Raw genomic sequence first — 26,809 nt, 5'->3', positions numbered from 1 at the left:
TTAATATAAAGGGTCAAAAAATTAGCATAGTAGGTACCCTTTAAGGTAGTAGTAGTAGTAGTAGTAGTACTAGTAAAGTAGTAGTATTCCTGCACTGAACTGAACGGTGAGATGAGGCTAATTTTAGATGCTCTTCATCATGGAGTAGCATCAAAAGCAGCAGCTGATATGAGGCAAGTTATATTTTTAGAGTAACAATTTAGTGTACCAAAAATTATTGAACTTGCTTCTAAGCTCTCTGACGTCATGTGAAAGCCTTAGTCCTCATTATTGTTGGTTAATTGGTGGCTTTTGTTTTTATTTGACTTTACAAGCGCACTAATGAATCCCTCAATGTGGTGCAGCACTCTCCTGCTCTTAAAGGAACCCAGTAATTGAGAGGGCGTAATCGTACACATACAGTATCTGTCTCCTGATTAATGGACAGCAAGAGCGTGTTTGAGATCATATTGATCCCCTTCCACTGTGGCTTGTAATTTATTTTTTTGCTACAAACCTCTCCACAAAAATCTCTCCGCTCCTTAATTTGGAATGGGTTTCTTTTTAATATTGTCTCGTCGCCGTCTCCCCACCGCCACCCTCACATCTAACATAAATCAGCCTTTCCAGAGCTAGGGTCCTTCTTTCACAAGGCCCCTTTCATTGATTACATCACACACTCGGATGATGAAGTGTCTGATTCAATGCTGCATATGCTGGAGAGAAAAGTAACAAACACAGATCGACACATGCTGAGGGAATTTAGTGAAAAGACACATTTTGGAAGAGACCTTCATAAACATAATTGCTTGCTGTATTTACTGCCACTTTGGTCCAGCCTGAAACAACTAGGTGTGTAATGGCACATACTGATTTCCCATGTGGTACACATTAAAAGTAAGAGAGAGGAAGTACCACTGCCTCACGTCAGTCGTCTTCTCGATAAACAAGTACAGTCCTAAGTCTGGTGTCTCATTAATCCTTTGCATTGATTGTCACCAACTGGTTCAGTCAGGCATTCGACTTTATATTTATATTAGAGAAAACAAAAACTTCCAGTTGTGCTATAATTTGGCATATTTACATCTGTATTGCTTGCAGATGTTCATCAATATGCATTGTCCTGAATGAATTAATAAATGGTGTGCAGTGAGGGCCAGCAAAGCCTCCTCTACTGCTTTAAACATGGGGTTAATGAATTAATTATTGTTTCATGGTAGACTATGACCTACTACAAGTATAGTATAGTAAATATTGAAAGACAAGTTAATACAAATTAATTTGCAGTCATGGGTCCTTTATACTCACATGACAGTAGGAAAAAAAATTCTCCTATTCAGTGTGGAAGTGGTATGTCTTATTTTGTCCTTCTTTCCCCACCCCGTTTCAAAGCTATTCTTAAGGGGATCATCCTGTGCATTCGGATTGATTAGAAGTGATCCCTGAGACTTTATTCTTTTCTTATTTTGAATGAGCTGTGTGACGTTGGTGATTTATGCAAACATGGCAAAGAGGGAAATCTGTGAGCTTTGTTGACTGTATTTTTCCGTTTTCATGAATACAAGTAGCTTTCCAACTGACTTTATATCACTAGCAAGCAAGCAAAAGAAAAAAAAAACCATTGTCAGTGACTGATGCACGATCGTGCCTGCTATCTTGTTAACGAGACTGCGTATTTTATGAAACAAGTTTACGATTGCAACGTGCATCGTGCAATGTACTGAGAGGGGTGTAATATTTGAGCCCGCTTATGCCAGCCATACATGCAGAATGCTTGATCCGGCTTTCTCCCACATTCCAAAAATGTACATGTTAGCTTAATTGACGACTCTAAATTGTCCATAGGTATGAATGTTAGTGTGAATGATTGTTTAGCTGCCAACACGTGGAATAGAAGATGGATATTTAGCTTGGTAGATTGCATCAGATTAAGATTTTCGATTGCAAGGCCAGCTAGCAGGCTTACAATAATGGCAGCATTGTTTTGCCCTCTGATTGGTTGACCAGAGCAAACTGTTCAACAAGCCAATTTATCCCCACAATGGCTGACTTACAGTAATCCCTCTTTTATCGTGGTTAATTGGTTCCAGACCCGACCATAATAAGTGAATTTACGCAATATAGGATTCCTTATTTACAGTATAAATTGAATATTTTCATTGTTTTTTCATTGTTCAGTGCTCAGAGAGTCTATCGACAACCTTATAAAGATGTTTTTTAACATTATTAGAGCCCTCTAGACATGAAATAACACCCATAGTCACCTTTATAGTAGACATTACAACGGAAAATAAGTCATTTAAGACATAAATAAGACTGGTACTCTTGTGTTCTGTTATGTTTGTGGCATATTGATGCAATGGAAGACAGAGAGTTAAGTGGGTATCTTTACTAATAATTGTAGCAACCTGGCAGTTATGTATAGTTAGAGTTGAGCGATTATGTAAGCGCCTGCATGGCACAGTGGGTATGGATGCGAGGCACAGGGGACTGGGGTTTAAATAGCAGTCAAGGCGCATGACAATGTACAGCTATATACATATTACGTTTATTATCACTGTTATTATATTTAACCATTCTGGCTGGTTAATTCCCCACTGAAGGCCCAGGTGTACCAAATGTACCGCCCACCATGTTATCGTTTGAGTCGTTAGCTGAAAGAAATGGAAGATGTTATTGTGCACAATAAATTATTTCTGGATATATGTCCTTGTTCCATTTGTGTTCCATTTTCTATCAACAATGGAATTACTTTTACTGTAGGAGTAGTTGCAGAGCAGTCATGTAACCCCCCCCCCCCATGAGACTTGCTGTGGGTGATGAATTCTCCGCCTCAGCTTTATAAGAATCGTAAATTCAGCGATACCTCATTTCAGAGCTGGACAGATAAGTAATGCTTCAGAAGGGAACCATTTGGAAGCCAAACAAAGAAGCAGGGAGGGGTGAGAACGCTACGAACGCTCAGCTCGGCGCATCACGATGCAGCCGGTAGAGGAGAAAGAGGAGGAGAGGAAGGAGGAGCAAGCAGGCAAGCAGACGGACTGGAGTTTTCGCCGGTCTCATTCGCTCTTTCCGTGCTTGGCAAAGCACCTTCTCTCTGTCCGTAGTCTCTCCGAAGCGACACTGATCCATAACTTTGTAGCCTGAGCTTAAAGAAGGCACCCGGAAGCACGGGAGCTCTTCCTGCTGCGACACCATGTTGCCCTGGAGGAGGAATAAGTTTGTTCTTGTGGAGGATGAGAATAAGATGAAATCCAAGAGTCTGGGGACAGGACTGACCTACCACTCCATCCTCTCCTCTCTGCTACGCTCCTGTCCTGACCTGCTGCCTGACTGCCCCTTCGACTGGGTGGGAAGCATCTTCCACACCAAACGTCAGAAGGTGGAACTGAACAAAGAGGAGCCAGTTTACAATGTGCGTTATCTGGGAAGTGTGGTCACCATCACGGCGAAGGGCGAAGGCTGCACACAGGAAGCGGTGGCCAAGATCTGGACAAAGAGCAACTACGGGGATCAGAGCGTCAAAATGAGGCTGACGGTGGGCCCGCAAGGCATCCGCATGAGTGCCGACAAATCTGGGAAAAAAAGTCCCATTCATCTTTACTCTCTGAGCAGGATCACGTATTGCGCCGCCGACCCATGCCGGCCTAAGATCTTGGCTTGGATTTACCGGCACCAAATCAAGAACATGGCGATCGTCCTTCGATGTCACGCCGTCCTGGTAAGCAAATCGGAGAAGGCCCAGGCCATTGCGCAAAGCCTCTACAAGCACGCCACGTCTGCCTTCAGCGAGTTTAAACGTCTGAAGCGTCAGAGTGACTTCCGGCATTGCCAACAGCAATTACTGGGGGAGGAGGCGGTACCCCTCATGCCCCTAAGACGGCTCCTCAATGGGCAGTGCCACTACAGACCGCCCGCGGATACGCCGGGTAGTGCTACACGCCTCTGCTCCATCACAGAAGAAGAAGAGGAGGAGGAGGATGAGGAGAAAGCGGCACCCCAGCAAAAGATGGAACCCAAAAGGAAGCAGAAAGTTTTAACGACAAACACAGACCCGACTCAGTTGTTGTCCCAGTTGGACCTCGGGGATATTGCCGGACTGGAGCAGTGCCAAATCAACTTTGTCAGCGACAGCAACAACAACACCTTCACATTTATAACCTCGCTGGTGTGACTGCGAAACACAACATCACTTGGGACTTATAATCCGTGTCTCCGTCCTTCACCGATGCAGCCCACGAAGGCTTCCTCCTTCTTCTCCCTCCGTGAAATGTATTCACCAGCATCTGTCGGCTGGCTGGTCTTCTGAGGGGGCACTTTGTGTTCTGGCCAGATGGCTCTGGTGCCGGTGTGCCAGATTGACTGTAGCGACTCGGGAATGTTTACAAGGCAGACTGCTGATGCACACGCTTACGAGCACAATGACGAACATCGCTTTTAGGCAAAACGATTTATTAGGCCATTTATTGACCACTAAACAGGCCTCTTTGTCATATTTCACGTCAGGACATTTTTGATTGGACTTTTTTTTTTTTTAAAGCCCGTTTGTATGTTTGTGTAGTTTTTTCTACTGTGACAATCCTCACTGATGTTGTTGTTTATTATGCGATGGATTAGGATGCAAGCCATTGAGGGGATGTGTTTTAATTACGACCATTTGTTACCACGCTTATCATTTATGCATGACATGTCGGCTGTAACCTTTCACGTTTAGAGTTTGTCTTTTATCATGTGACACCTTCAAAGAGAACACTGTGATACATTTGTGAGCAGGGATGAATACGTGGGTGTATAATTTATGTGATGCATTTTGGACACCAAACCTATTTTTGAGGCAAATTTCAGTGTTGTTGTTTTTGTGCCACATCTCCTCTTATGTAACCTGCCACAAAAGGCTGACAATTTGAATAGAATTGTTTGGCAAATGACTGGGGCTACTGAGTAAATCTAGACAGTGTGTTTAATTCCATGAAATGAAGCATCTAGAATATTTATTTTCAAACCACGTTGAATAAAAATCAACTTCTCTATGATTCCTTGGTGATTCTTAGAATGCGGGTTTGCTATCAAAGGGATTCTTCAAATGAAACTCAGCATTTGCATGTTTCAGATGTGAAAAATATGTCAAAGCAACACTTTAGGGACCCTGAACACACCATATCCAGTTATACACTCCTGCATATTGTATTTCCTGACCTATTAAGTAGTCACATGAAATAATAAAAAAAACTAACACTGTCACTTTTAAATTGGAAGTCAGCCCCATTTGAATGTGGGTTGATGGTTTCCCGCTGGCCCTCGCCGACATCCCAGTTGCTCACGTTGAGAGGGGGGGGGGGGCAATTAATCAGCAGATTGAATTGTTTGGAGTGAGAACATAAAGAACCTGCCACAGCGGTAAGGCTGTCAGGGTCTGACATCAGCCACTACTCCAAAACAGAGGCAGTGACTCACCCAAACATCAGCCATTTTATCGATGACGACACCTTTTTACCCTTTTACTGGAATCTTGCATGTGCAGAACATGTCAGGTGTTAAGCGTAAGCGTGCACGGGTTTGAATATTTAGCAGCCCAATTGTTGTCTTTTTGTAAATTAACAAGAATTTGAATTTCAATAGCTTTAGTGTAAATATAAAAAAATCTAATAAAAAAAATCTAAATATTTTAAAAATAAATGGTCTGCCTGAGAGGTTCACCTTATCGATCAATATAATTATTTTTCTAGTAATAATCAACAGCAAAATATAATATGAGGCCTTGTTTACTGCCCATGCATTTCCATCATTTGTCCGAGTCCCCTACAAGAGCGAGTCCATTTCCCATGCTGTGTTAACACAGAACAGCAACAGTGCTTTTATGTCAACAGTACTATCCAGGCTTACTAACCAAGGAGCAGATGGCAGCGGCAAGGTGCATGCTGGGCTTTATCACCATCACCCTGCAGAATAACAAGCACTTGAAACCTACAACCCATGTCACATTGTCCGCCACAAGGGAAACCTGGAATCAATTCTATGATGCATTAAAAAAAAAAAAATCACAAAAACAAAATCAAAACGCATACCGTGTCATTTTAGAAACAGCTCACAGTGCTTCCAAGTACAAAAAGATGAGTGACGGCCCCATAGGAAGTGGCAGCTCATTTACTCCCCGTGAGTAAATGTGTTTCAATCAAGTGACATGAATAAAAGCAAATAGAGGTGCTACTTCAAGGGCAATTATATTTTACTGAGGACAGATCAAAACACAATGTTATAACACGGACAAATATTGTTAGTAGTGTAAATCTCTATCCACATCTTTTAAACCAACCCATGCATATATGCAGAGATGTTTTTTTTTTTTTTTACCTTCCCCGAGCTTCTGTGTGTGTCGGGATATTTGCCGTTTCGGTGCTTTTGCATGGCTTGCTGCTCTAAAATAACGAGGGACAGCAACCATCAAAACTGTTAGTCTGGCTATGGATCATACATCCTTGTGGGTCCTTGTTGGAGGGCGGTTGCTGGGATGCTTGGCATTGGACGGATGCATTCGGGAGCTTTTTTGGGGATGATGTTTTGGCCCCCGGAGGTGATTGTGTGCTCTGGCTTTGTCCTGGTATCTTGTGTTAATGCATAATCAGACCGTGTATATCAAACCACGCAACGTTTTTTTTGAGGGATTCATAGTCGAAATAGGTGTATCCCAATGACAGCATTGTAAACTAGCTTAAATTTACTAGTTTTCTTGTGTTATAATGCACAGAAAAGGAAAGAAATATGTGTTAATGTTTCACATAAGGATTATAAATGATGGGCAAAATTCCCCCCAAAAGTTCCCGTTTTAAGCTGAATTGTGGACTGCACTAGTTGCCAGATTTTTCCCTGCTACCGGCTACCTGCTACTCGCTCCTTCCAGCCTCACGCATTTCTCGTGTTTAGCTGGTCATTATCCCTGTTTTTTGTAATTTTGGAAGTTTTTCCCTGCTTGCTGTCTTCCGGCATTGGATTTTGCTAGCATTTGCTAACTGCCTGCTTGGTTTTCAGCAATGTTTTGTATTGTTACTTTTGACTTTTTGACTTTTTTTTTTAGACTCTTGAGTCTAAATTTTTGGCAGACATAACCGAGGGCCCAAAACAGTTGCAGATCATTAATTACTTAGTCGATGTGTAAAACCGGAAAGCTAAATTGTCTAAAAAGCACACAAAGAAAATGGCTGTTTTGTTTGGAAAAGCAATGTTAGAGTGGTGCAAAGGCGGCGTCCCCATGTAAAAACGTGTGCGTTTGTCTACCAGTGCAGAAAATCCACCAACTATCTCATCCCACACCATTTGCTTACATTTTTTGATTGTGCCATCAAGCAGTAGCACTTTCTGTTTCATGCATACAGTATCTCATTCGGTCTTCCGAGAAAAGAGCTGCTTACCTGGCAACTTGCAAATGAGATGGGCTGTGTTTTTTTGCTGCTCAGCTAGACTGCCAAAAATACCGTTCAGGTGTATGATGATCTCTTTTGGCACAAATAGCACAAAGCGCACTGCTGCATCAATATGCAAATTGTTTTTTATGATAAACTAAAATACTTTGTGTTGAGTTGCAATCCAGAATATAGCAGGTGGGAACTTATTAAAGTTGTTGTCAGAATGTTCTGTTTGAGCTTGAGTGCCAGCCAGCAGCCTGAAACCAGAGTTTGTTTATTCATGAGGATCAGATCTATGGGATATTCCCGATTTAGGTACCAAAGTAGACACAAATGTGATAAAATGGTCAGATAAAAATGCCACAGGAGCTTAGTTACATAGGCTACATTTCACATTTCTGCTGCCACCTTATTGAAAATGAGTCACACAAAATGTTCCCCGACCTTTCTGGCACTACTCCGCCATCAACCGTAATTAGATTGGGGGGAAAAAGGTGACTTCTTGTTCCAAAAGACAGGAACACGTTCCACTTCATAAAACCCACACTGGTGCGTTTAACTGTTATCAACCCTTCATATAATTGTCCTCTGACGTCGCCAGGGTGCACTTAAAGACCGAGGCCTGTGTTTCCATGACGACCGTCTCACTAAAAGTCAGGAGAATTTTTGCAGACTTCTTGATTACACAGCAACTTCGTGAAGATTATCTGCAGGCTGATAATAGTTTAGTGTGCATGCAAGGCCAGACGTGGAATTGAGCACTGTAGTGTTCTGTTCAATGAAAAGCAAGTCAAACCTTGGTTTGAATAGACTGAATATATAAGGATCATTTTGACTCGTTTCATGACTCATATCCGACAAAAATGCATTATCCGTAAGGGATACTCGTTTCTAAGGAGTAATGAAAATCGACTAGTCTCCTGAATGGTAACACAACATTTGAATCACATGTTAACTATGTTATATGAGCCTTGAAGAGTTTTCAAAGACACTAAGTCATTTAAGTTGAATTCACATTTTGGGTTTCCCAGCATACTTAAATGCATCAAATTGTACTTCTGCAATAGTTAGATTTGTGATAAGAATATTCACTTATTGTTTTTTTTTTTTTGGCCTGTACGGCAGAGGAGTGGTTAACGCTCAGGCCTCACAACGAGGAGACCCGAGTTCAATTCCACCCTTGACCATCGGCCCGCGTAAGTTTGATATGGATGCTGTATGGTATGCTGTACCCAGAAAAAATAATTATGTTTGATTAATGTTCATGTTAAAGGTTAAATAACTAATTAATAGTTATCCTCCCTATCCGTGTGGAAGTGGTAAGTTTTTGGCTATTTAAGTTTAAAGGAAATAACTTGAAGGCTACCGTTTCGGTCGCTAGCTCTCGAGTTTGCGAGTTAGCATGTGTCTCAAGACCCTGCAGTTGCGCAATATGTTGTAAATAAAAATAAATGTGACTATAGTCGTGTTTTGTCGTGTCTACAGGGCTCTAATAATGCTTTGTTAATTTTAATCTGAAAAAAAAATAATTTGTCTACCCACCAACTATATGTAGTTTCTTAAGTTTTTATTATTTGCCGTTTTATTATTATTATTATTATATTTATTTATTTATTACTGATTGATTGATTTTCTTTATTCTTGATTTGTTTATTTATTTTTCATCTTATTTAGTGTAGAAAAATCAAAAGTAAGATATTTGAGAACAGTGGAATGTTTTATCAGAGCTTTTCTTGTAGAAAATTGGAACCAAAGCGAAGTTTTAAAAAATGTTTTGTTTTTAATAAATGCGTTTTTTTTTTTGGAAAACCTGATGCAGCCCAGTCTCACCCATACCCAAGCTCCAGTGGCCCCCAAGTAAATTGAGTTTGAGACCCCTGATTTAGACCATACACCCATGCATAATTAGGACATTATTGTGATTTTTTTGAGTGTCCATGAATGCATCTCACGGTCGTCTCAATAAGCAAATGCTTTTTGTGAGTTGGAGATACATACATACGTATATGGTGTTGGAACTGCGCTGCTGTTGATGTGTTGATTCCATTTTATTTCAATAAATGGAGGTCACCTTCCCTCAGAAGGTTTCCAAGTGGTGTACAGTACATTTCCAGTATGCATGAATGGTATTGGTCACACCTGCTGTCATCACAAGACACTTTATTTCTCTCTTCGTGCCTTTGTGTGTTTACTTCTTTCTTGTGCGTGTCTGTTTTCCTCCCCCTTAAAATACATCGGCACTTTACATGAGTCTCGTTAAGCATTAAGGAGAGAGGGAGCAGATGGAGGCTGCAAGGTGCATGCTGGGTTTGTAGCGTTTTCAGGCCTCCTGGCATGAAAACATAAAAAAGGTGTTGTTCTCTGACTTATAAGAGAAAAAGCATGCAAAGAGCAGGGAATTATTGCATACTCGGGTTAAAGTGAAGAATGAGCCTCAGTGACGGTCTTTTCATGTTTATGCACAACCTGCAGAGCCAATCAAGAGGAATTTGAATTAAAGCGCAAACGCCTCACGCAGTTAACAACGTTGCAGTGATGTTGTGGCTCACAGCTAAAACACTCCTCTTATTAAACACCGCTGACGTCTCCTTGGCTGTTATGATTATGCAGGCTCTCGCAATGAACCCTCGTGTTTTTGTTTGACAGAAAAGAGCCACGCAGTCCAACATCTGGTTGTCGCCACTTGCCAGGCCGCAGGTCATCTGGTGACGGAAAGAGCTTTTATAAAGGTACACGTGGCCATGAAAGAATCAGGGCCAAGACTCACACATAACACACACACACACACACACAGCTGGGAGGCACTACATTTAGGTAGTTAGCAAGGATAAGAGGGTTTTTTTTTCAGTCTCTTTCAATTTGATGAGCGATAAAGAGTGGCAGGTGGAGAAAGGGGGCAGTGGAGTGGGTGGACACGGATGGCATGTGAGTGGGCTGGCACATGTTCGGACGGCACTGAATGTACCAAAACAAACAGTAATGTCTGCATCCTTCCTTCCTACCTATCTAACTAATATGTTAAATAATATGAAAAAGAGAGAGACCATTCCGACTTTGCATGATGCATGACAAGAATACTTTATAATACCAGTGACATTTGAACACTCATACCTATGGACAATATGAAATCTTTAGAATGTGGGAGGAAACCCACGCACAGGGAGAACAGGCCGGAATTGAACTCAGCTCTCCTACCTGTGTGGCCTGCGCACTAACCACTAGCAACATGCAGCCTAAAATGAACATGGAATGACAAAAATACAAATACACATCATTCATTCATTCATTATAATTTTTTACCGCTTATCCTCATTATGGGGGCGGCACGGTGGTCGAGTGGTTAGCGCGCAGACCTCACAGCTAGGAGACCAGGGTTCTATTCCACCCTCGGACATCTCTGTATGGAGTTTGCATGTTCTCCCTTGTGCATGCGTGGGTTTTCTCCGGGTACTCCGGTTTCCTCCCACATTCCAAAAACATGCTAGGTTAATTGGCCACTCCAAATTGTCCATAGGTATGAATGTGAGTGTGAATGGTTGTTTGTCTATATGTGCCCTGTGATTGGCTGGCGACCAGTCCAGGGTGTACCCCGTCTCTCGCCCGCAGACAGCTGGGATAGGCTCCAGCACCCCCGCGACCCTCGTGAGGAAAAGCGGTAGAAAATGAATGAATGAATGAATGAATGAATCCTCATTATGGGTCGCAGGGGGTGCTGGAGCCTATCCCAGCTGTCTTCGGACGAGAGGCGGGGTACACCCTGGACTGGTCGCCAGCCAATCACAGGGCACATATAGACAAACAACCATTCACACTCACATTCATACCTATGGACAATTTGGAGTGGCCAATTAACCTAGCATGTTTTTGGAATGTGGGAGGAAACCGGAGTACCCGGAGAAAACCCACGCATGCACAAGGGAGAACATGCAAACTCCACACAGAGATGTCCGAGGGTGGAATAGAACCCTGGTCTCCTAGCTGTGAGGTCTGCGCGCTTTCTGTTGATTTATTTAGATATGGTTGTGAGTTGGAGATATGCACATACGTGTCGTAATAGCACTTTGTCTGCCGCCTGTCCATGTAGTGTATATGACAAAGACGCTTGTATCCACTTCTGAGACGGAGCGCTGCTGCCATTATGGATGTGAAGGAAAATGTTAGCGTCTTCATCACATACACATGAATGCAATGGCGGGGTCTGTCCCTTTAAGACTCCCAACTTAATGCTATACTTCATTCATTCATTCATTTTCTACCGCTTTTCCTCATGAGGGTCGCGAGGGGTGCTGGAGCCTATCCCAGCTGTCTTCAGGCAAGAGGCGGGGTACACCCTGGACTGGTGGCCAGCCAATCACAGGGCACATATAGACAAACAACCATTCACACTCACATTCATACCTATGGACAATTTGGAGTCGCCAATTAACCTAGCATGTTTTTGGAATGTGGGAGGAGAAAACCCACGCATGCACGGGGAGAACATGCAAACTCCACACAGAGATGGCAGAGGGTGGAATTGAACCCTGGTCTCCTAGCTGTGAGGTCTGCGCGCTAACCACTCGACCGCCGTGCCGCCTGCTATACTTCACTGCTATCAATATTATCTTTATCTATTATCTTTATATTATCTTTACCATCAGGGGGTAATTTCGGAATTGAATAGATTTTGTCTTCCGCTTCATATTAAAAGGAACATGACACTTTGGGTTAAAAAAAAAAAAAAGCGTCACGGCTGTATTTTAAATCTTCATTTACAAACTTGTGTTGAACCCAAAGTTCTACACGCACTTAATCAAGACAACAGCTGGAGCCAATGACACACATTCAGTCTCTCCCTGTGGCACATGATGAAGGAGGAAATCAAGCACAGCATGTGCACCAAGCTCTGGGATATTTTGTTGTTGTTTCTTTTTTCTTCATTAGTCTTCCTCATCCAGACACGGGAGACGATGCCGTTGTATGGTAATTGTCATTAAAGCGTGTTTTATGTGGATTGCCCTCCGGCTCTTTTCAACAGTTTCAGAGTCGAGCCGCGACTGACAAAACGCATACAGGGATGTCCTGCTCATCTGAGGCACTGTCGGTGAATAAGTGATGAGAAGAGATGGCAAAGAAAAGGAAACATGGTTAATATACATGACGGTACAAGAAGTTGTATCAAACGTTCTACCCTCACATCCCAACCATGTGATGGAATGTGTTGCATGTTTAATGAACCTCAACCTTAACATCTTTTTGCACGTAGTCAAGTGCTGCCAAAAGCAACCAAATATCACGCCACCCTGACAGGAAACGCCAGCATGCTCAGCGTGATGAATGAAGGGGTCGGCGTGTTGTTGACAATTCCGAGCTCCCTACTATTTCAAACTCTGCTTCAGGTTAAATGGATATGTTGGTTTATTCTCTCCAATGAACCTGGAATTTGTCATTTTTTGGCAGTTTTGGAAATAAACGAGTTAGAGCCTCTGCAATAGCGTCTGTTTCAGAGAATAGTAACGTGGATGCTTTTTATGATGATTTTTGGAAGAGAAATTACATATGGGGCTGCACGGCGGTCGAGTGGTTAGCGCGCAGACCGCACAGCTAGGAGACCAGGGTTCAATTCCACCCTCGGACATGCTAGGTTAATTGGCGACAAATTGTCCATAGGTATGAATGTGAGTGTGAATGGTTGTTTGTCTATATGTGCCCCGTGATTGGCTGGCGACCAGTCCAGGGTGTACCCCGCCTCTCGCCTGAAGACAGCTGGGATAGGCTCCAGTTGGAGGATAAGCGGTAGAAAATGAATGAATTAAATTACATATGGGATTCATTTGCATGATTTTGCATGGGAAATGTTGATTTGGTTAACATCCGTTTTGGTTCAAATTTGACCATATGGAACATATTAATGACACAAACCAAGGTTCCGGGATACTATCATATTACTTTGGTCATTTTGTTTTTGAGATAATATTGGTGGCAACATCTCCCACACTAAACACCCATATATTCCCACCGCAAGGCATGCTGGGTAGCTTTTTCTCCCAACATTTTGCTGTGTTTGTCACATTTTTGCTTGATGGCAAAATATGTTGAGGAAGTTGTCAGAGAAGTGAACAAGGTGGAGTTAGCATACACTTACACTTGATATCCAATGTTTTATTTTTCATAGTTGATATTGTTATTGCGGCTGAACTGCCCAGCATGCCTTGAGGGCCTTTGGAAATAACATTTTTAAGTTACGTGTTATGTTTTGTGATGCGTTAACTTGCTGTGGATGTGTTGTGTTTTTGTTTTGTTGCTCCGTGAGCAAGTATGTCATTATGCTTGATGTCGCCTATATATATATATATATATATATATAGACGGCCCCGCCACAATTTTTTTAACCCATTGTGGCCAGCATGTCAAAGTTTGCCCACCCCTGCAGTAAAGCTTACTAAAAACCTGAGCTTTCTTCATTCTGTCACAGTCCTCTTTGTTTACATCCTCAGTGCCCCCCCCCCCCCCGATCCCCCCCCACATCACAAGCAAACTGTAAGGCAATTCAGCAGAGCTAGGGATCATCCGCATTTAAGCATGACCAATACTTTGCTTTGCATAGTGCTTTTTTTTAATCTTCCCACACATTGGTGGGGGAGAGTCATTGTCAGCATTCACCCGACTGTCTGCCAGCACCAGGCAGTTTCAATATCAAACAAAAACCCAAACGAACACTTTTCTTTTCACTTTTACAGTTTTCAACCCACGCTGGAGTCCAACTATTTAAGTGGACCTTTGAATGAGGCAGGCTTTATTACTAGGATGCATCATATTATATGCTCATAGCCTCTTCATTCAGAGCTCTAGTTCTAATGAGAGAATATCTCAGCAGGCTACACCCTCCGCAGTGACCTCAGAGGAACGGCTCATAAAGCCACAAATTAGACCACCGTGGATAAGGTAACACTGCAATACATACATTAAGCATGTGAGACAGCGTATGAAGCTCAAGCAGAAAGCCCGAGCAACTGCCTGTGAAATAATCTGGAGACCAAATCTAAGCCGCTCTACAAATAATTTATTGCGTGAGAGAATTCCGGGGACATAAAGTCTGGCTGTTTCTACATTTAAGCGACTGTTATTTTAGGGCAAGAGTTTTTAAACCCAGATAACTTAGCTGTCAGATGCACATCAAAATGCCAGTGTTCCACTTTATTACTCATTTGCAATGCAGGGATGAAACAGACGCTTTTTCCCAATCATAATTTGCATCTTGGCCACAAAGACTAAGGTTCGAATCAAAATCTAATCAAATCAACTTTATTTGTATAGCACTTTTCCTGCAAAGACATGCAACACAAAGTGCTTTACAGAATTAAATCAATTTCCACAATTAAAAGGAAAAAAAATAAAGAAACAAAAGAAAGCCCCTCCTTCCCACCCTCCATACTAGACACACACACACACACACACACACACACAATCACACACAGTAGGGAGACATGGCATGGCACTGAGGAACAAGGAAACGCCACCTTTGGGGTCGTCCACACTGGGAGGAGCTTCAGGCCGTGCCATCGGAGGCCCAGCACCCGGGCCCCCCCGACTCCGACAGCCGGGCGGACCCCTACATTAAAAGGGAGGAACCCCCAGCCGGCCGGGTCGAAGGGACCCAAGGATGGCACCCCCACAGCAGACCCGACACAGCCCCCAGTGTGGAGGACCCCCCCTGAGGAAACACTGGAGTTAAAAGCTGAAGACTAAAAGCATAAAATAGGACTAAAAAGATAAAAACATAACACTGGAGTTAAAAGCTGAAGACAAAGAGCATTAAAATAGGACTAAAAAGATAAAAACAAAACACTGGAGTTAAAAGCTGAAGACTAAAAGCATAAAATAGGACTAAAAAGATAAAAACAAAACACTGGAGTTAAAAGCTGAAGACTAAAAGCATAAAATAGGACTAAAAAGATAAAAACAAAACACTGGAGTTAAAAGCTGAAGACTAAGAGCATTAAAATAGGACTAAAAAGATAAAAACAAAACACTGGAGTTAAAAGCTGAAGACTAAAAGCATAAAATAGGACTAAAAAGATAAAAACAAAACACTGGAGTTAAAAGCTGAAGACTAAAAGCATAAAATAGGACTAAAAAGATAAAAACAAAACACTGGAGTTAAAAGCTGAAGACTAAAAGCATAAAATAGGACTAAAAAGATAAAAACAAAACACTGGAGTTAAAAGCTGAAGACTAAAAGCATAAAATAGGACTAAAAAGATAAAAACAAAACACTGGAGTTAAAAGCTGAAGACTAAAAGCATAAAATAGGACTAAAAAGATAAAAACAAAACACTGGAGTTAAAAGCTGAAGACTAAAAGCATAAAATAGGACTAAAAAGATAAAAACAAAACACTGGAGTTAAAAGCTGAAGACTAAAAGCATAAAATAGGACTAAAAAGATAAAAACAAAACACTGGAGTTAAAAGCTGAAGACTAAAAGCATAAAATAGGACTAAAAAGATAAAAACAAAACACTGGAGTTAAAAGCTGAAGACTAAAAGCATAAAATAGGACTAAAAAGATAAAAACAAAACACTGGAGTTAAAAGCTGAAGACTAAGAGCATAAAATAGGACTAAAATCTCCACTTGGGCACCTCCTGTGTGGAGTTTGCATGTTCTCCCAGTTCATGTGACTGAGAGAAGGTGAGGTTTCTCCAGGAGGCTCCATTCAAGAATAAATTAGAGCCAAATGATTCACGATGTACCTGACTGCAGAGGCTCAGTGGTAATGAAATTGCCTGGAGGTGGAGGCATCGCCTGGGGGGGGAGGTGATAACCTGTGCCCTTCTCCCTGCCTCAGCTCAAGGCTGTTTCAGTGGTTGCTGACAAGCTTCTCCACAGCAATAGGCTGCCCATCCCGGCCAAAGGTTCTCTCTCCGGAGAGGCTGAGCCAACATCAATTTGGTGGTGCTGCCGTAAATACGCCAGCCGTCGTATCAGAACACTGGCAGCAGTCGAAGCTCAACTAATCTCATGAAGCTTTAAACAATGTGGTGGGCCTGCCAAGCCCTACGGCGAAACCCAGTCTTTGAACGACAAATTCTCCAGCATCACTCCTCTCCTCTTCTGGGACGGGAGTGGAATCTGGCTTCATTTGAAATGTCTTATCAATCTTCTTATTTGTTTTTCTTGTTCACACAAATGATTCTGAGGTGCAGAAGGTTTTTTCATCCCGCTTGCTTCACACACTTGTTTACAGTAGCATCTGGTTCCTGTGAGTAAATGCTATTTAATTGTCTTTTTTAACGAACAAACACTGAGTAATTAGAATTAACATTAGCATATAGCCTATAACATGGGAATTGGCTCCTTCCATCAATCAATTTTCGATACCGCTTATCCTCACGAGGTTCGCGGTCATGCTGGAGCCTATCCCAGCTGTCTTTGGGCGAGAAACGGGGTACACCCTGGACTGGTCGCCAGCCAATCACAGGGCACATATAGACAAACAACCATTCACACTCACATTCATACCTATGGACAATTTGGAGTCCCCGGGATTGGCTCTTTAGTTATGGTAAAAAAAAATTGTTTCTGAAAGTTCAATGGAAGGTAGGCCTATTGCGATTATTATCATTATAATATAACGCAGTGCCTTATTTCTCATTATTAATTAATTCCTCAAGGTCAGACAAAACCAAAACGAGTATCTGTTTCAGACAGCTAAAAATATTCATAAAAATACAATTTATAGAGAATCCTTACAGTTTAACGTGCAGAAAACAATGTGAAATAATAATAAATGATGAATAAAATTAATAAATTAACATTGAACATCACTTTCAGCTTTAAAAAAAAACATACGCAAACCGATGTTTCATTACAAACCCCGCTGGTGTTTTTTTTTTGCAGGTTAGGCGGTACTTTCAGGAACATATGTCTGGAATATATTTAAATCCATAAATCATTTGCTCCATCATAATGCCTGCTTAGACTACAAAGCCATTTGACAAATCAGACGAGAGTAAGCCATAGATGGTGTAAATCCACCAGAATGTGAAAGCATTGCCTCCCACACTCCCACAGTTCATCAGGAAGCTCTCATTGACGTCCGTAAATAGCCACCCACTCGTCAGTGTTCCGCATGAGACAAGTGGATGAAACGACTGTAAAACAAAAAGCAGTCGCGGGTGTGCCCACACACACATATGGCGAGTTCTATTTCGATGACATAATTAGATTTGAGCTCTGTCTGAATGCAGATTATACCCACCTCAAAATAAGGCCACATATCCCCATTGTTGTGTTTACTTGAATATTTTAAGCCAGTATTTTGGTGTAGTATTTTGGAACTCCAGCTCTTGTCTAGCTCTCTAGTCAATCCCAATGCTGAGGTTCTCAATGGGAGTGACCAGGATGGATAGGATCAGGACATCGGAGGGACATTACTTGTTAGAGACCTTGGAAATAAAGTCAGAGAGGCCAGACTGAGATGGTTGGGACATGTCCATATATTTGGTAGAAGGATGCTACGTTTAGAGCTGGAAGACCAAAAAGGAGGTTTATGGATGTAGTGAATGAGGGTACTTGGTGTTAGAAGACAGGGTTGGATGGAGGAGTGTGATTTGCTGTGGCGACCCCTGAAGGGAAAAGCCCAAAGAGAAATACGAAGCTCTAGTCCAGCTCTCTATGGAATACCCAGTTGACTTTCATTCTTCATGAACATTGCACATTCCGTATTGCTACACAAACCATAGGATGCACAAGTAACAAACTCGGAAACCTCATCCCAAACAGATGACAATGTGAAACCAAGCTTTTCCCACATGATTGAATGGGGATGCGGGTACCACAACAATAAGAAAAGAAAAGAATAGAGACATAAAAATACAATTTAGAAAGGGTTTAGAGAGTCACAATGTGACATAAAAAGAAAGTAGGTCAGGAATAGACGAGTTTCATTTGGGAGTCACTCCTAAGAGAACTCTTGTAGAAATATCTAGAAAAGGAATCCCATAGCAGAATTATGTATTCATGTTCCTCCTGGTTATTTTGATGAAGACTGCTTTATTGAGTCGACTCACACCACAATCCCAGTCACACACACACACACACGTAAGTGTGAGCGTAATAAGCAGTGGGGGGTCAGAGCCTTCGTTACAGTAAAGCCGCATCAGCTTTCTGGGACCGAGCTGTGATAGATAAACCTCCTTTGGGATTCAAGTTAAGCTGCAGCTCTTCATGGCAACATCAATTCATTTAAAGAGGATCTTTTATGCCTTTTTCCTCTTTTTTGACCTGTAAACGTTGATACAATGTTGTATTTGTGTTCGATAATAGATTCTACTGACGGCATTGCAACCTGGAATTCCTTATATGGGCTGCAAATTGCCTGCATTCAAACCTATGTATGCGGAAGTTGTAGGGAGTGTGACCAATCGTACCTGGAGAAAAGTTGGGGTAAATCAAACAGATCATTTGGTTCAGAAGCAGGAATTCCATGGAAACACTGTAGAAGAGGCGCAGAATCTGAAAGATCTAGAAAGCTCTCATATGTAGCTGTGTTTTTACCTATAGGAGTCCACAATTCCATAGAAAGCGCTGACAATGAGCAAAATACTGTCGGTCCACTTTAAGTGCAACTTTATCAATTGTACATGGTCATCAACACCTGCACGGTGGGTAGCGCATAGGCCACACAGCAAGGAGACCCGGGTTTGATTTCCCGCTTGTGTGGAGTTTGCATGTTCGTGCATGCGTGGGGTTTTCCTCCCACATTCCAAAAACATGCTAGGTTAATTGGCGACTCCAAATTGTCCATAGGTATGAATGTGAGTGTGAATGGTTGTTTGTCTATATGTGCCCTGTGATTGGCTGGCGACCAGTCCAGGGTGTACCTCGCCTCTCGCCCGAAGACATTTGGGATAGGCTCCAGCATGCCCACGACCCTTGTGAGGATAAGCAGTACAGAAAATGGATGGATGGATGGTCCACTTGGAATTCCTTTATATCCAAGATAAACTCTTCATCCGTGCTTATACTGTATAGGATATAGACCAGACTATAGTCATATTTATACTTTTTTTTATTTACAACATATTGTGCAACTGCAGGGTCTTGAGACACATGCTAACTCGCAAACTAGCGAGATAGCGACCTAAACGGTAGCCTTCAAGTTATTTCCTTTAAACTTAAATAGCCAAAAACTTACCACTTCCACACGGATAGGGAGGATAACTATTAACAGTTATTTAACCTTTAACATGAACATTAATCAAACGTAATAATTTTTTCTGGGTACATGATACCATACAGCATCCATATCAAACTTGTGCGGGCCGCACTAACATTCATTATCAAGGCGGGGGCCTCAAACTAGTGTCCTGCGTGCCACATTTGGCCCGCGGGCCGCGTGTTTGAGACCCCTGTTTTAAAACACTACCAAAGCGTATTTTCTCAGTACATTGATACACGTACTAATGCTAGTTCTGTCAAAAACAACAGCGGCGACAACACTTACCACTCTCATTGGGATGGCTGTGTCTTCCAGCACAAGGCGGGGGCCTCAAACTAGTGTCCTGTGGGCCGCATTTGGCCCGCGGGCCGCGTGTTTGAGACCCCTGGTTTATAGGAAGGGCACTATAATTTATACTCGATACAGAGCCTTTACTGCCCGCTGCCCTCATAACATCATTAAGTGGAGAACCAAGGTTCTCCTCAGGGAGCGTCCATAAATTCATCACATCCTTTCATCATATCTGCGGTCGCCGTGTTTACTCTTTAGTGTTTCTTCATACTGTACGTCCTCCCAGGCGAGAAGCTTCATATAACTAGCAACAAATCCCACAGAGCAACCTCTGACAACTTAACTCATCCCGGCCGCAAGGAGCTACCTCCTTCTGGTCTCTGTCCTTTTAATTTGAAAGAGCTGTCTAGTGGGCAGTAGCTGCAGTAGCTCTTTTTAATTGCTTCTTGTGCTGGTTCACTAAAGTTGGTCGCAATATTGCTGCTTCAGCCTCTAAAGTCCCCGGTGGATGTTCTCAAAAGCCTTGATAGTCTCTTAATCTGCTTTCTTGTAGAAATGTCCTGGAATAGACCGAGCAAATGGATTGAACCTAAAAGAAATAAAAAGCCGACGCTTACAGATAATGTTTCACTTGTAATACATTATGTTTTCCTTGTTTTTACTGTGGGATATAGATGATGGCACAAGCAGCAGATGTGTTGATGCATGAACATTGGAAAACACAAACCAATGAGGTGGGAGGCCACAAATACATGAGGAGGATCATAAAGTGTACTTGAAGACCAAATAGAGCACCGGTTAGGCTATTAATCCACCAATTGTCCAGTTTCACTGGGTGGACTTCTTATTAAAACGCAGCAGCTGGAAAATGAGGAATCATGAGCGAGGGAGCCCAAGTGAGACATTAACGCTGAAGGTGGAGAAGAGAAATGCTTTGCAATTTTCTTCCTTCACCTACTGCATGACACACACACACACACACACACACACACACATACACAAACAACACAAACCCTACTGTCAGCTAGTCCAGCTGCATAGTGGCCCATGATCACAAACAATCCAGTGTGAAACGTCGTTGACAAATTCAAACGCATGGTCGGGAATCGGGAACTCCAACCACTTGTGCCTGATGGTGGCATCTTTAGGAATTGTAAACAAACGTGGCGTTCCCATTCGAGGCTTTGCTAGCAAGTAAACACTGGAGCAATGCTTTATTTTCCTCACTCGTGGGACCAACACTTTGATGATGTGGAGCGTGCCTGGTAGAACACCAACAAAAACATGCATCAAACTGACTGCTGACCTCAAAAACGCCAAACAACAATAGGTCCCATACAATGACATACAATAATCGACCTCTCTGAATATGCATAGATGATATGTACAAATGGTCAGTATGGTCTATATCAGGGGTCTCAAACACGTGGCCCGTGGGCCAAATGTAGCCCACAGGACACTAGTTTGAGGCCACCGCCTTGATATGAAAGTTTAATGTTAGTTTGATATGGATGCTGTATGGTATCATGTACCCAGAAAAAATTATTACGTTTGATTAATGTTCATGTTAAAGGTTAAATAACTGTTAATGGTTATCCTCCCTATCCGTGTGGAAGTGGTAAGTTTTTGGCTATTTAAGTTTAAAGGAAATAACTTGAAGGCTACCGTTTAGGTCGCTAGCTCTCTAGTTTGCGAGTTAGCATGTGTCTCAAGACCCTGGAGTTGCGCAATATGTTGTAAATAAAAACAGTATAAATGTGACTATAGTCGTGTTTTGTCATGTCTACAGGGCTCTAATAATACTTTGTTAGTTTTAATGTTCGCTCGGAATGTTGCCATGTTGCAGTTATTCAGCGCTACAGAGAGCCACTACGTGCCAATCACATAATCTTTGGCACCAACTGGCACCGGCCCAGTGGACTCCTAGCATCATTGGCGCAACTTGGCTCGCGCCATTACAATCCAGTGGATTCCAATAGGTTTGTGACATTTGGTTCCACTTGGTAGACACTTCGCAACGAAGATTTTAAACATTTTGAAATTTGCTGCCAAACTCAATTGGGAGGCCGTTTGAGCCACTGCACGCCACTAGGCACCTTATTGGCGACACTAGGAGCCACAGCAAATTGCATTGCCGTGAACTGGCACCACAGTTCTGGTCAAACCTGGCGTCGGCCCAGTCGACTATTAGTACAAAATATGTAAACATACTCATATCTCTATGCTGATGTCTTCCATTGTTTGTGGTACCATTTTATTGGAATGGTTATATGATATTATATGATATTAATCTGCATGGTTAGTAGTTTACATGTGAATCACGTCTGGGTTCTTTTCATTCACCTTGCTTTGCCCTCAAAAAGTGACAGCTGTTGTCCGACATGAGCTGCATGAAGACGAAGAGGGAAAAAAACTCCCGATGCTGTGCTGACTTCTAAAATCATCATAATCTTATTCCAATTCCAGGTCATCATTATTAACACAGCTATATAAATACTTCCATCTCCAATTTAACGATGAAGCGGTATTATGTTTGACTTGATGATTAAATAATGAAGTGACTTTCGGGCCTCATGCACATTCACTGCCAAGATCATGTTATATTATTTATTCGCATTTTGGCTTCTCCACACAAGTACTCCGCCTTCAGGCCTCCCAAGACAAACACATGTCCTTGTTCCTGCAGCTTCAAAAGTCCTCATTGAAATGTGTCACTCGTGAATTTGCAATTGGTTTACATGTGAGCACATATGAACTGGATATGAGTGAAACTTAAATAGAATGAGCCTTGTGAACGAAATAATTATCTCCCAATAGAAACAAATAAAATATAAATGAATAAGTCATTAGCAAATAAAAAGTGAATTAATGTTGGGTCACGCTGGTAATTAGCAGCCCAGAATGCTTCTGGCGATCACATCATTAGTGAAGGCCACTGATTAGGATTAACGAACCTTTACCAAACATGTGGACACCCATGCACTTTGTATCTCAGTCATAATCATACTTATAATAATAATAATAATAATAATGTGTGATATTTGTGAGAGCAAATCACATCCGTGCCCTGACATTAGCTGGGTACCAGTCCAGGGTGTACCCCGCCGAAAATGGATGGATGGAAGATTACATCTTCTTACCTGTACATCAGCAATGGATTACAGATAAAGAAAAAAAAAATGTATGCGTCTCCTGGGTGCCTTTATATTTGTATTCTACTTCATTGTTGTTTTATGAAAAAGGTTTATAGAAGGGGTGTTATCAGAGCGTGTTTGAAACCCCTAGTTCTGTCAAAAACAACAGCGGCGACAACACTTACCGCTCTCATTGGGATGGCCGTGTCTTCCAGCACAAGACGCGTGCTCCAAGGTTGACGGCAAACGAGAATCTTGTTGAGTCTTTGTAGTAAAATGGAGAAGTACGTAGCCACTCTACCGTCTGTGAATGACGCTGAGGCGAGTGGTTAGCGAGGTGTCGTGTTCGGTAGTGTTTTAAATCGTCAAAATACAGCAAGATTAAAGTATTGACACTCACATTCATAGTCAATGTTTTCGGATCTTCCCATCATGGCGACCAAACCTGTGCAGGGCATACTATTGTAGTAGTACTTGGTTTGCCTGCATCAATAGTATTTTTTTATTGATGTGGTTGTTATCATGAGTTTGTTGTTTTTTTCTGCTTTTCTAGAAATACCATTATGTAAGACCCCGGGGGCTCTGCATTACACCTACCTTTAGTTTGTTATTGGCAAGCATTAAAGTGAATCTCTTTAGCTAAGACCTGTGTACTTTTGGGTCCAATCTCTTGCTTTTTCCTCCATATTGATTTTGTTGCCCTCCCTCTTTGCGCCGACTAATCACTGGCTCGAGGAGAAGACCGAGGACGGCTGTTCTTGCACTGTGCATGCAGATGAGATCTAATGTGTCCAGCTTAAAAGTGTGGACTTGAACCCCCTGGGAGGCAGGAGCAGAAATTGACTCTGTTATGTTCAGTTATGGTTCATTCATTCATTCTTTTTCTATGCCACTTAATCCTCACAAGGGTCGCGGGGGTATGCTGGAGCCTATCCCAGCTAACTTTGGGCGAGAGGCGGGTACACCTTGGACTTTCATTCATTCATTTTCTACCGCTTTTTCCTCAAGAGGGTCGCGGGGGTGCTGGAGCCTATCCCAGCTGTCTTCGGGCGAGAGGCGGGGTACACCCTGGACTGGTCGCCAGCCAATCACAGGGCACATATAGACAAACAACCATTCACACTCACATTCATACCTATGGACAATTTGGAGTCACCAATTAACCTAGCATGTTTTTGGAATGTGGGAGGAAAACGGAGAAAACATGCAAACTCAAACATGCAAACATGCAAACTCCACACAGAGAATTGAACCCTGGTCTCCTAGCTGTGAGGTCTGCGCACTAACCACTCGTCTGCCGTGCCGCCCCACCTTGGACTTATTCAATTAATATGCATGTTTTTGGACATGGAAACACGCACACAGTGATGCCCAATAGAGATTTGAATGCAGATCTTCCAGCTCTCCTGACTGTATGGCCAACCACTTATACACCGTGCGGCCTCAGTTATGGTTCTCTTTTGAAACCTCTCAGGCCCTGCTACAAGCTACAATATATCATCGCTCTTACCCCTTCAAGAGAAGGTGCCATCCCATTGCTTAGCAACTAAAGCGCTCAAGTTTTCTCACTTTCAAGTTGCAATAATCACTGAAGGCCGTGATGCTTCTTCACATGCCGTAATCCAGAGCAACACTGTGTGTGTGTGTGTGTTCTGTCAATGTCAGATTTGCTGTTTGACAATTTATTTTACAGTGTGATTGATTGAAACATAAGATGGACAATCTCAAAAGAGAACATCTCGGCACAGGCAGCCTTTAGTTTACCATATGAGGTCTTGGTTAACGATTACCGAGATAAGAAGGCCAGCAATTAAGTCACCATTGCATCCTATTTGTAAATAATAATTAGCATGCAGAAATTCATTCCATCAAGTGTATTATTCTGTGGTAGCGTGAAAATATTTATACGATAGTCCTTCAAGGATTAAAGGAACGTGTTTGAGATTTAGATGTACTTAACCAAAATCCACTAAAGATTAGGAATGTTGGAGGGTTTAAGATGCTGGCTGACTTCAAAGGGATTGTGAGTTTTTCCACATCAAACACACACACACACACACACACACACACACACACACACACACACACACACACCTATCAATGTCAAAGTCTTTAAAGACACACCTTTTTAATCAGGTTTTTAACTAATATTTTTAAACTTTTCTTATGTTTTTATCTTTTTAGTCCTATTTTATGCTTATCTTATAGCTTTTAACTCCAGTGTTTCCTCAGGGGGGGGGGTCCTCCACACTGGGGGCTGTCGGGTCTGCTAAGGGGGTGCCATCCTTGGGTCCCGGCTGGGGGTTCCTCCCTTTAAATGTGGGGGTCCGCCTGTCTGTCGGAGTCAGGGGGCCCGGGTGCTGGTCCCCCGATTGCACGGCCTGCGGCTCCTCCCAGTGTGGACGGCCCCAAAGGTGGCGTTTCCTTGATCCTCAGTGCCATGCCATGTCTCCCTACTGTGTGTGTTGGGTGTGTTTAGTATGGAGGGTGGGAGGGAGGCGTTCTTAGGAATAGTTTTTCCTTTTAATTGTGGTAATTGTTTTTAATTCTGTAAAGCACTTTGTGTTGCATGTCTTTGCAGGAAAAGTGCTATACAAATAAAGTTGATTTCATTTCATGCACACGTGTTTTCTAGGTTCGGAATAGATGGCCGTATTAGGCTGCATTATGTGGAAGTGGAAGTATGCATTTTACACATTGTTCATGACGATTTGTTTGACCAGAAAAGTGCATTAGAAGCAAGTTGAAAAAAACGGAAAAAAGCGATACACCCCCTCTTACGTTTTTTGTCAAAAATCACAAAATTTAAACTCTGGCATTTTATGCCATTTTTGGATGCTTCTGGGGCCCCTGTTGAGTGTGTGTGAGGTTTCCACTGTATTTTTGACCAGAAAAGTGCATTAGAAGCAAGTTGAAAAAAACTGAAAAAAAAAACGATACACCCCCCCCCCCCCTTACGTTTTTTGTCAAAAATCGCAAAATTCAAACTCTGGCATTTAATGCCATTTTTGGGTGCTTCTGGGGCCCCTGTTGAGTGTGTGTGTGAGGTTTCCACTGTGTTTTTTCACCAGAAAGGTGCATTAAAAGCAAGTTGAAAAAACTGAAAAAAAACGACATACTAACCCCTTACGTTTTTTGCCAAAAATCACAAAATTTAAACTCTGGCATTTTATGCCATTTTTGGGTTCTTCTGGGGCCCCTGTTGAGTGTGTGGGAGGTTTCCACTGTGTTTTTACCCACCTTGTCACCAGTGTCACCCCCTCCTGGGGATTTGTAGGTCCCGTAACTCCCTTACGACTTATCCAATCACCCCGCTTTTTTGTACGACGTGTCCGTGCGCCCATCCGCTCGCGTGCGTACCCCCGAGCGTGCAGGGTGCTCGAGCCTGCTCATCACTGCTTGCAGTTTTCATTTTTATTGCACTCATCCGTGTGTTTGTCAGAGGTAACAGAAGGGTAATACAGGAAGTCAATTAGAATAGACGTGAACATTTGTACTTCTGACTTGTTGAGACAAAATCCATCCGCCTTACAAAAGTGGGCAGCCGTGGGGCTTATCAGCAATAGCTAGTCCACAGAACAAAGCACGGGCTTCCCTTTGATGGCAACCCTATCGAGGGGAAACATGATTAAAGTGCTCTACTTTCTGCCAATTCTCTCAGGGGGAAATGTGATAAATCTACTGAGTAAGAGAAAGGACGAAAAGAAGGGATGGGAGCTGCTTTTCAAAAATGTAGTTTGACATCCCTTCTTGTTGCACGTTAAACCTGTGGTGACTTCACCTTTTGATGACTTGGGTACACAA

At 42.4% G+C, this 26,809-nt stretch overlaps 2 protein-coding genes across 2 annotated transcripts in view; both read left to right on the top strand.

Annotated features, from left to right (window-relative positions):
- Nucleotides 1-26,809, top strand: part of LOC131103963 (trypsin-3-like) — a 47,801-nt gene that overhangs the window by 4,346 nt on the left and 16,646 nt on the right. The window lies entirely within an intron of this gene.
- fam43b (family with sequence similarity 43 member B) lies at nt 2,869-5,014 on the top strand. The gene has a single exon (XM_058050552.1). It carries the CDS (start codon nt 3,176-3,178, stop codon nt 4,151-4,153), a length of 978 nt encoding a protein of 325 aa, XP_057906535.1. The 5' UTR covers nt 2,869-3,175; the 3' UTR covers nt 4,154-5,014.

The sequence above is a fragment of the Doryrhamphus excisus genome, chromosome 16, assembly GCF_030265055.1.
Source record: "Doryrhamphus excisus isolate RoL2022-K1 chromosome 16, RoL_Dexc_1.0, whole genome shotgun sequence".
Lineage (NCBI taxonomy): Eukaryota > Metazoa > Chordata > Actinopteri > Syngnathiformes > Syngnathidae > Doryrhamphus > Doryrhamphus excisus.
This window is presented reverse-complemented; position numbering and strand designations above follow the sequence as displayed.

What these genes read in the sequence shown, in the direction of transcription:
- fam43b (XM_058050552.1), top strand. Translation starts at nt 3,176, where the DNA reads ATGTTGCCCTGGAGGAGGAATAAGTTTGTTCTTGTGGAGGATGAGAAT.